Genomic DNA, 10,920 nt, shown 5'->3' with positions numbered 1-10,920 from the left:
ACGCGAGACAAGCGAAGGACGAAAATTGTGGTGCCAGTGTGTGTTTTATGGCTGGAGTGGATCAGCAAAAGTGCTGGTACATTGACAGTGGAGCAAGTCGGCACATGACGAGCGATAGAAACTTTTTCAAATCGCTGAAAGAAAGAAAAGGCCCGAGTGTAGTGTTAGCGAATGGTAAAGTGGTTACCGCTGCTGGTTGTGGCGAAGGTTTTGTGAACGGTGTGGACGGAAACGGAAGCAAAGTGGAGATTAAGCTCACCGATGTGTTGTACGTTCCGTCGTTGAAGAGTGGACTCGTGTCAGTGGACAGACTGACGGCAAAATATTTTTCGGTTAAATTTAAGAAGGATGGTTGCGACATTTGCGATGCATCCGGTAAGAAAGTTGTGATTGGTGAAAAGTCAGGGTCGTTGTATCGGCTGAAGTTGGCGAAAGTTGAGAAGAAAGTGGAGGGCCAGCGGCCGATAATTGGCGAGAAGAAGACAACGAAGGGAAGAAGTTCACCAGTCGGTGTGGTGAGCTGGTATTCGGAGAAGAAGCCGAGTAGAGCCGAAGAACGTGTAGAAGAAGAAGAATACTTCGATGCGGGCACTTCAAGCGAGGAAGTGGAGCCGTTGCAAGTGGCGGAGTCCCACAGTGGAAACTCGGATACGGATGCTGATGACTGGAGGAAAGTTAGACGATCCAGGACGAGTAATCGTGGAGTACGACCCAGCCGGTTGGTTGATTACGTTGTTTGAAGCAGGAGGAGATCAACCCGGCAAGGAAGGCAGAGAGGATGCGGACGAGTACGAGGACAACATTGAGGAGGAGTGTTGGAGTATGCAATGGTTGTGCCTCGTAAGCAAAGCGGCAACACTGATATGTAGAGAATGGCGAATGACGCATGCGCCGGTAGGGCAGTCGGCGAGCGCGCCAAATAGCAAAGCAAGAGAGGGAGAATGGAAAGTTTACCATTCATCCGTAATGTGATGTTCGATCCGTTCAGACGTGTTTATTAAAGCTTTCTCGTTGCGTACAGTAGTCAAGTTGTAGTTGTTTCTTTCCTACCGAAATCCTGGTTCCGCGTTCCGCTTCGGTGACCCTGTTCTGCGTTGTGGTGTGTCCACCTCTGCCCAACAGGCAGCACACTCCAGCGGTCTAATCGAGCTTTTTGGAGCGAATTGACATTGTAGGTCTTTTTCGTTTTTAGGAACTGGGTTGGTGATCAACACATAATAAAATGAACGTCAAACAAATTGTACTAGTTCGGTCGAATCTGAATCGGGTTGGGGATAAAATCTGTGATCCAGAACGATTCAAAACCTAGGTTCAAAAACGGATTCGACAGTAGTTAATTTTGCGTGAAGTTTTGTAAATGCCCTATTCAGAGCAAACCAACCAACGCGCGGCGTTCACTATTCAAAAAAATTGACAATACGAACAATACTGTTAAAATTTGGATTTACCGGATTTACCCTAGTGGGGCTTGCCAGAATTCCACAAGATATTTTCTAAAATATACTGGCAACCCTTGAGCCGAGCCGATGATGGAAGTTACCGAGGGAGTGGTCACCACTTTTGTTATGACATTACAAGGGAAACACTGTGCCTTCAAACATGCTATTATCAGCAGTATTTTACCCAAAACGTATATTTTTGATCATGTAAAAGGTTCTGTTATTCTTAATTTAGGAATCCTAAAAGTTGTTCAATTATTTCAGACGATTGATTCAATATAATATTTGATATTCAATTATAAAACATAATTAAGATGAAAACCTTATGCAGCGAGATTTTTTGTGCCAGGTTTTTACACGGTAGTTCGACTTACCATGCTACGGTTTTTATACTCCAGACCAACCAACGGCGCTTTACCGTGTAGTTACTGAAATCCTTTCCCTTCTCCGCATCGCGTTTTCTTCGCCGTTTCTCTTCTCTTTCGCAGATCCGATCAGTCAGTCATTCGATATTGGTGTCATTTTGTTGTTGTCTGAGCGTTCAAAAAAATTAGCAAAATACGCAGAAAAATGAGCTGTGTTTCGATATTACGTATCGTCTGAGTTTGTGTTTTTATCGTACTGCTATGCGAGCCGAGCAGCGCCTGGAAAACTAGCCGATTTTCAACGATAACCCCGAGACTTGCCAGGTACGCTTTGGCCGCTTTTGGCTGGGAAGAAACAATTTCCAATCTCGTGATGTTGCGATGCGAGAAGGGAGGGTTTTCCAATACGAATTGTATTACATTATCTAGGACTCTTGATTACCTGGTAACTACTTCTTATCTTTCCTATGGCAGCAGCTATTAATATATTATCAATTTTCGTGATCGTGGAGGTGATAGAAATAGGATTTGTATTGTAGAGTCCGCGTTAATGAGCTGTGACGTAGATTTCAAATAGAGTTTGCACAGTAACATTCCATAGCTCCGAAGAAGGCAATCCTCCAATGTCACTTTAGATAAACCTGTTGAATGTATGTATGCGCTAATTGTTAATGCAATACTACGCCTATCGTGATTTTCGATATTGATGATTAGAACAAATACCTAATCCTAATGCTTGGTTTTGTTAAGATTCATGGAACAATTGGGTAAAGGAATTCGTATACATGGTTATTGAAGTCATAGATTGAAGGCTCTATTAGAATGAATAAAGTTTCCTAGGTATATGGTAATAAATCTTCGAGCTGTGTAGTGGAATATGAATGAAAACCAATGGTTGTAATGTACCAGTAGATTGGACTAATAAAACGTATATTTTTCGATGAAAACGACCTGCGCTATTTTTGATGCATAAATCGTCTCTAGTTTAGACGATTTGCCAAATTTCAGCTTTTTTATTTTATCAAAAAATCAAACATGGTAGCAAACATTCCAAATTTTCATCAAATTTTTTTTTTTCGTCTATTCACTATTTAAACGTCTCAAAAAAGTCTATTTTTGATTCGCTAAAGTTTCTATTTTAATTTTATATCTTGGTGCAACATTCTAGACGCTCCAGAGAAGCCTTCAGAGACTCCATAGATTGGATAATCCATGGATTCTTCTCAACTTCATTCAAGGTTGATACTACATCAATTATTACAGTTATTGTTCCAATAATTCACACATAATTTTCTTCAGAGATTCTGTACGAATTTCTTCAACATGTTTTTTATTAGGGGTTCAGCTGGAGCTGCATGACCGCTTATTTGTCAGTGCTAGACCCAGTAGTTCAAATTTTACCTCTACTTTTCCTAATATTTAGTAGGAATAGGCTATGTTGCCCGCTTTAACACGAATCTATGACAAAAGGTCGAAAGGACAAAAGGTCGAAAATGATTTGCTTGGTGGGAAATTTTTCCTTTGAAAAAATATTTTCGATCTTTTGTCCTGGACAAAAGGTCGGTCCATAAACCCTTTAACACTATTATGTTTGTATATTGTGTGAAAGTAGTTTTATTAAATTGTTGTTTTACTTCAGTTTCCCTCCCATAGTCATGTTTGTATAGTCAGCCTTTAGTCCTGAACAATTCGGATTCTTGTTTACGCAATGAGAAGCCACATTATTTTTTATTTTTATTTTATTTATTTGATTCATCAACAGGCTGTAGTGCCCCAATGATGTTTTACTTAATACTATTACAATTAATTTAAAAACATTTGTACTGACATTCAACTCAACAGAATTTAATTTTACAATATACGACGATCATGTATAACAAACAAGCAAACAAATTTTAAGGACATGAGTGTGTACTGCTGTGATTCATTCAATTAACGGTCCGAATTTCCGTAGGTTTCCAAGTACGTCGTGGATAATTGAAAAATTCTCGGAACATAACATCGACCGGCCAAGTGTTCGTTTCGAGTGCCTTCTGCTTATACTTCCCATCGATCACCACTTTGTACGATGTATACTGAGAATTTGTGAACGTTCCATTTCGGCACCAGTTTAACAATTTCGATCTTCTCAGTTACTTCGTTGATTCCTAGAGATTCGATGACCATCCGAGTAGCTTCTTGCTGGGAAACAGAACAATCGATATTCGATAGGAAAAGGGAAAAATCATTGCTTCTATCCAGTATAAGGCTGTTGGCATCTGAAGAGGAATGAGTATCATTTGTAGTTGTAGATGCATTCATCCTAGAGCCGCAATTAAGTTTCGATAGTGGGGTAGACTGATGAGTTGGACGTTGTATCGAGTTAAGCGTGTCTTCTTGGGATACTTGTGCAACAGTTGGAACTTGCTTTGATATCAGCGTAGATAAGAATCCGTGATGCTCACTAGCTTTTCCTTCATATCAATTATCTCCACTTCAATATTTACGGAGGGGCAATCACTTTGCATCTGACGAGAAACCTGGTTGTTGAACACGTCTAAACAATCATCGCACAGCCAAATCACGTTTTTTTAGGTGACATCGAGCAATCGCTTCACAAACTCCAACACATGCAGCGTGGAAAGACTTCAAGCAGCTTCCCCCGCAAACTACGAATCCTCCCTCTTGACAGTTGGTAGGTAGTGGGCTCGAGCATTTAGGGCATTCCATTGTTGCTTCAGATTATACACAGCAAAACGATAACAATGGTGTAAAATGAGGTAATCGGAATTGACAAATATCTGAACTTATTTTGTCGAAACTGATCCAGCAAATTCACCAACGTGTGGTTCACAAAGAGGCGAAGAAGCACAGTCGAAAATATGGTATTGACGCTATAATTATCACAACGAAATATCGAAACAAAAACTGAGCAATAGACAGCGATGCCTTCGTTAACGACAACCAACAACAACATAGCACAGATGTTATCTCCAAGCATCTTTTAATCATGATAGATAGCAATTCGATGGAAGATCCATTTCCAGAATGAACGTTATTGATGTGAAAAACATGAAATATGCTTACGTCTATCGCGAACAAGAGCTACATATCTTAACCCTCTAATACCCAACCCCGCCTTTAAACGGGGTACACTTTGGAATTTTGTGTATTTTTTCGTAGCAACCTGGAATTATCAGGGAATATTATTCAACCAGGAAAAAACCTGGAATTATCAAGGAATTTTAAGCACAATCAGGGAAATTATTTTGAGGCAGTAATTCATGGTATAATACGTTCAAGGCAAAGGACTTTTGCATCAAATCCCAAAGCAACCATTATTTGCAAAAGATATTTTCTATAGCTGAAAAAAAATCGGCTGCGTCGCTATTAAAACAATATTTGAGCTGTTCAGTGAGGATCCTTTCGAGTATGAAATTTTATCGAATTACCAAAACATGATTGACGTCTTTAATATTCCTATATTTAATCAGTAAAAGTCTAAAAATTGTGCATTCAGATTAACGTTAGACCAAACTTCATAAGAGAAATGAAATATCACCAACAAAAGTTCACCGAAGTTCGGCGTCGGCATTCTACCGAAGTGCTACGCCGACAAAGGCATTCCTTATGCGTCGACAAAGCACTAAATTAGAATGCCGACGCCGAACTTCGTCGAAGTTTTGACTGCCGAACTTTTAATTGTCACTCGAATTGTCAATATATAGGGCCGATAGCGGGTTTCTTGTTTGAGAATTGGTCTTTATTTTAATGCAAGTCTTTAAAACATATCTATTTTGATGAAAGTTCTCTGAAGTCTCTATTTTAACCAAAATGGTCTCTAAAGTCTCTTTTTTCCCTTATCTTGTTGGCAGATAGTTATACGGTAATGACCCGATTTTGTCAGCCCTCGGTTCTGTCTACCCCCGATTTTACACTGAGGCAAAAAAACTTAATAATTTCTTAAGGAATAATTATGATCTGGCGCCACAACGATTATTGTTGAAATTCTTAAGTTTTACTTATGATTTTGGTGAAGAATTTTAATACTAAATTTCATAAGTCAACCAATGAAAATCTGTAACCAATACAATGAAAATGGCAAAATTTAATTCATTAATTATTAATAATGTTTGCCTTTAATTTTAGGCGTGCTCCAAAAATGACATGTTTTGATAACATGTGACCTACTTTCTACTAACTTGTACCCAACATCGATAGCGGGGCAGTTCCTCTAGCGATCGCTAGAAAAAAATATTTCGTGTGATGGCTTTTAAATAATTCAAAGCTCTCACTTATGAAACTTATGATCCCATTTTCGAAATGGTTAAGCGTCCAATGAAACCATAATTTGGTTGATTCATAAGTCATGATTTATGGAAAATCTAAGTATTTTTGCCTCAGTGAGCACCCTTTTTGACCCGATTTTGTCTACCCCAGATTTTAGCATCCTTTTTGCCCGATTTTGTCAGCCTTAAATTTATATTTATTATTATTCAGAGTAAACACGTCTATACTGGCAATATTAAGACGCCGACACGTTAATGTTTCCAGTGGGCGATTTGCCCTTTGAAGGAAGCACCACACTAGACAACGGACTAGCATGCAACGCCCAGTGGCACAGTCGAAATACTTTCCTGACGAAAAGTTTTCCGGACTGAAGTGGGAATCGAACCCACACTCCTTGACACGATGCGGCTAAATGCTTGGTAACACTAACCGCACGGCCACGAAGCCCACAAATAATTAAATATTGAGGGCATAAAGTCAATTATGACCTTGGCCACGTCTATACAATCATCTAAAGACCAAAATTTTGAAATTTGATTTTTTGCATAATTATCCAAGAAACTGATCAATATTACTTTGGATTATGGTTCTTAGAAAATGGAAGTAAAAAACAATGTTCATATTAAAAGAATCATAAAAAAAATTAAAATAAAACTTAAAACCTGTTGAAGTTTTTTTTTTCCCGTTTTTAGCTTTTTCCCAATTTTGTCAACCCTAAATGCAGCATGGGGCTGACAAAATCGGGACATTACCAATTTTCTTCTCACACTGAGGCAAAAAAACTTAATAATTTCTTAAGGAATAATTATGATCTGGCGCCACAACGATTATTGTTGAAATTCTTAAGTTTTACTTATGATTTTGGTGAAGAATTTTAATACTAAATTTCATAAGTCAACCAATGAAAATGTGTAACCAATTCAATGAAGATGGCAAAATTTAATATATCAATTATTAATAATGTTTGCCTTTAATTTTAGGCGTGCTCCAAAAATGACATGTTTTGATAACATGTGACCTACTTTCTACTAACTTGTACCCAACATCGATAGCGGGGCAGTTCCTCTAGCGATAGCTAGAAAAAATATTTCGTGTGATGGCTTTTAAATAATTCAAAGCTCTCACTTATGAAACTTATGATCCCATTTTCGAAATGGTTAAGCGTCCAATGAAACCATAATTTGGTTGATTCATAAGTCATGATTTATGGAAAATCTAAGTATTTTTGCCTCAGTGCATATATCTCAAGAACAGCTCCAGGAATTATCCTAGTTGTTTCTTCATGGATTTCATTCAAAATATTATCAGGAACTAATGCTGGGTTTTCGCCTTACATTCTTCAAGAAAAAAGATTACTTTGAACGATTTTCCAAAGAATATCCTAGGAATTCCTCCAGATATTTTTCACTAACTTTTCAACCGAATTCTTTAGTCGTTACTCTAAGAGATCTTCCAATAATTTCCACAGATATTTTTTTTGCAAGAAAACCCGCAAAGGTTCATTTTAGAGTTTTTGGTAAAATTCGTTCATGGATATCATTTTCAAGAAACCCGAAAAGAATTTCTACGCCATTTCATCTACGGTTATTGAAAGAATTGCTCCACAAATTCCTCGAGGGGTCATTCGAGTGAATCTTTTATGAACATTTCGAATAATTCCTAAAATTTTACCTGTGTTTCATTATTGAGTTTCCCTAGATTTTTTTCAAGGAATTTCTCCAGAATTTTATCCAAAGATTACTGTAGTTCATCCAAATTTCGTTCAATGAATTACTCAAAAAATCCCCATGGAATATTCAAAAGTTCATTTAGGGTTCCACACCATCTTCTTCTTCTTTCTGGTGTTATGTCCCAACTGGGACAAAGCCTGCTTCTCAGCTTAGTGTTCTTATGAGCACTTCTACAGTTATTAACTGAGAGCTTTCTTTGCCGATTGACCATTTTTGCATGTGTATATCGTGTGGCAGGTACGAAGATACTCTATGCCCTGGGAATCGAGAAAATTTCCATTACGAAAAGGTCCTCGACCAGCAGGATTCGAACACACGACCCTCAGCATGGTCATGCTGAATAGCTGCGCGTTTACCGCTACGGCTATCTGGGCCCCCTACAAGGGTTCCACACCAGTATTTTTTCAAAAAATCCTTTGAGCATTCCTATACCTTTTTTTAATGGATTTCGTCCCATGTTTTTTTCCAGGAATTCCTTTAAAAAATCCTGCGTAATGTTATCCAGAGATTCAATTGAATTTTTTTTTCTTTTTTTGCAATCTAGAATAATCTAGAAAATATTGTAGAATTTCTTCACACACAAGTTTTAACAGAAGTTACCCTAAGATTTGCTTTAGGAATACGCCACATTTTTTCCCATGGAAATTTCATTCACATTTCCTTGGAAAAATACATAGAAAACTCCATGCATTTTTTTTTTTGAAAACTTCCTTGAGAAATCTCTTAGAATTATTGGATGACTTCCCAAAATAATCTTAGGAGTAATCTCTGGAATAATTGCTGAAGGTATCCTTAGAGAAAGTTTTCTTAAAAATCTTAAAGACAATTTTGAATAAATTCTTCTAGCGAGATCTTTGGATTAGTTTATAGAGGAATAATGTTCTTGAAACAGTAAATGAAATAATTCCGTGTGATATTAAAAAAATAGGCAAAAAGGAGCTTTTGAAGAAAATCTTAGAAAAGTTCCTGCAGAAATATTGAAGAAAAATCTGGAAAAATACGTTAAGGAATTCCAAACGAAATTTCTAGGGAAATCTCTGTTGAATTCTTTGAACCAATTTTGCGAGGTAAGTCTCCAGTAATGACTGAAATTTTACCTTGGAAAAAACTCGCTCAAGAAAGTTTGTAAGACAACTCGAGTAAAGCAAAAATTTTTGCTCAGTTTGTTCATACGACCTATAACTTTGATTCATGCAAATAGTCGAATATGTATCTTCAAAAACCATATTTATTTCGGTTCAAATTAATTAATTCAGTGATCTAGTTTTTCTTTGAATAACAACTAGAAGATTAATTTTGTATATCTTAATTTTATGTTATATTCTGCAGATATTTTTGCACAATGGGAAATTCACACAGCAGCAAAAGCAGTCCAGCTGGGAAGCCCATGAGTTCGCCTTCCGCCGGTGCCACGGAAGTCCAACATCATCCGGCTGGTCCCACCAATAGCACCAATGGAGTTCCGAAAGGGATGACCCGATCAGCTTCCGGAGCAGATCTCCAGGATCGCTTACAAACGCAGTACCATCCAGTGGAGAAGCTTGGCAAAATTCTGGCCAAAAAGTGCGAAGACGCACACGGAATCAACGGGATCACGGAGGATATCTTTGCTGTGAGTCATATGAGGGTATACCATTCTGCGCTCAAAATTTATCTGGTTCTCTTTTCATTATAGAGATACGTATTTCCTAAATTTCCCGATCTGGGGACGAAGCTTTTCAGGTACCTTCGGCACAACAGTCGTGCGAAAACCGACCACCTGGGATTGACCGCGTTCAGACAGCAATGTGAGAAATTCCTTGGTATTCTGGATGACTCGGTTATACTGGAGAACTACGTGAAGATGTTCGGAGATTTGAATGAGACCGAGCTGATTAAGCCAGATAATTTGAAGGATCTTCTGAGAACCTGCTACAATCTAGCGATGGCCCACTATCAGGATGGCCCTCAAACATGCCGCCTGGTTCGTATATTTTTGTATTCTCCTTCAAACTTTGCATATCTTTCACTAACACGTAAGTCAATTCGTTGCTTCTATTCTAATGCTATCGTATCAAGAAAATTGACGACGAGGAATCGGTAATATAAAAATTATATAAACGCAATCAGGACTGGTAGCGAGTCAGTTTGTAGTGCGTTCGTAACTAATTTCGACTTTGCACCACTTTTGTTGAATTACGATTATACGCATACACTCAAAATAATCCAAACGTCATTGTTACGTGAAAACATACGTGATTTTTTTCCATCGCACTTTTCGCGTAGCTCTTACGTGAATCATAGGTAGCCCAGAATGAATGCATGAACTTTTGAACTTTGTCCATTCCACCAGCGCTACACGTAAGAGCTACGTGGCTTTTCCGGTAGCCTTTACGAAGCGTTTCAATAGGACCTAGATGGTTTTGCATTAAATTTAACTGTAATAAAGACCAATCTTATTTCTAATAGGCTTCGGAAGAAAACTAATTACCAATTGGAAAATGTAAACAAACTTAAAAGATTGTGATATTTGTATTGTCAATCTGAGCATTTTGAATCCTGTTTCCCCAATTTTGTGAGTTTTGTCTGTCTTGTTGTAGCCTTCGCGTGCTATAATTGATAGAGGTTATAAATCAGGTATAAAATATGAAGTAATGCAGGGATTCTTCGGTATTCAAAGCATCATTTTCATGTATTTAGTTAACATCTACACAGATAACACTGAATCAACAATTTCACGCCACAATACTCGGTTCGTGGCCGCATCTCTCCATCCTCGGTTCTGCCCCACGCTTGCCAAATCGATACACACTTGATACCAGTCTTGGGAACTGTGACCACAATTCACCACAGTTCATCGATTCTGCCATTCCACCAAAACACAAAGCAGCAGCAGCATCAATACCATCAGGCGTTGCGCTGCCAACGGTTCACACACTGCTTGACTGTTTTTGTCTCTCCACTTTGACCATTTTCGGGCAGCCATTCCAAGCAGAATGATTGAAAAAAGTGTTAAATCATTCAATCGCTAATATTTCGCTTGTGTTTTCAACTAATTGAAATCTATTAGCTCTAACAGAAAGACCACAATCATTCCGTTACGTTACATATAAACAAGTTCAATTTCATACTGCCTTT

General features: G+C 38.1%; 1 protein-coding gene across 2 annotated transcripts in view; it reads left to right on the top strand.

The window, feature by feature from the left end:
- The first annotated feature begins 1,909 nt into the window (after nucleotides 1–1,909).
- Nucleotides 1,910–10,920, top strand: part of LOC5573210 — a 34,102-nt gene continuing 25,091 nt past the window's right edge. Inside the window, exons 1-4 of one of the 2 annotated variants that reach the window (XM_021848635.1) lie at nucleotides 1,910–2,128; nucleotides 9,133–9,415; nucleotides 9,479–9,766; nucleotides 9,862–9,882. In XM_021848635.1, the coding sequence (XP_021704327.1) occupies nucleotides 9,146–9,415; nucleotides 9,479–9,766; nucleotides 9,862–9,882 (579 nt within the window). In that variant the 5' untranslated portion in view covers nucleotides 1,910–2,128; nucleotides 9,133–9,145. The remainder of the gene's footprint in view (nucleotides 2,129–9,132; nucleotides 9,416–9,478; nucleotides 9,767–9,861; nucleotides 9,883–10,920) is intronic. The other variant, XM_001654380.2, reaches the window with a different exon arrangement.

Source organism: Aedes aegypti, chromosome 3 (genome assembly GCF_002204515.2).
Source record: "Aedes aegypti strain LVP_AGWG chromosome 3, AaegL5.0 Primary Assembly, whole genome shotgun sequence".
NCBI lineage: Eukaryota > Metazoa > Arthropoda > Insecta > Diptera > Culicidae > Aedes > Aedes aegypti.
This window is presented reverse-complemented; position numbering and strand designations above follow the sequence as displayed.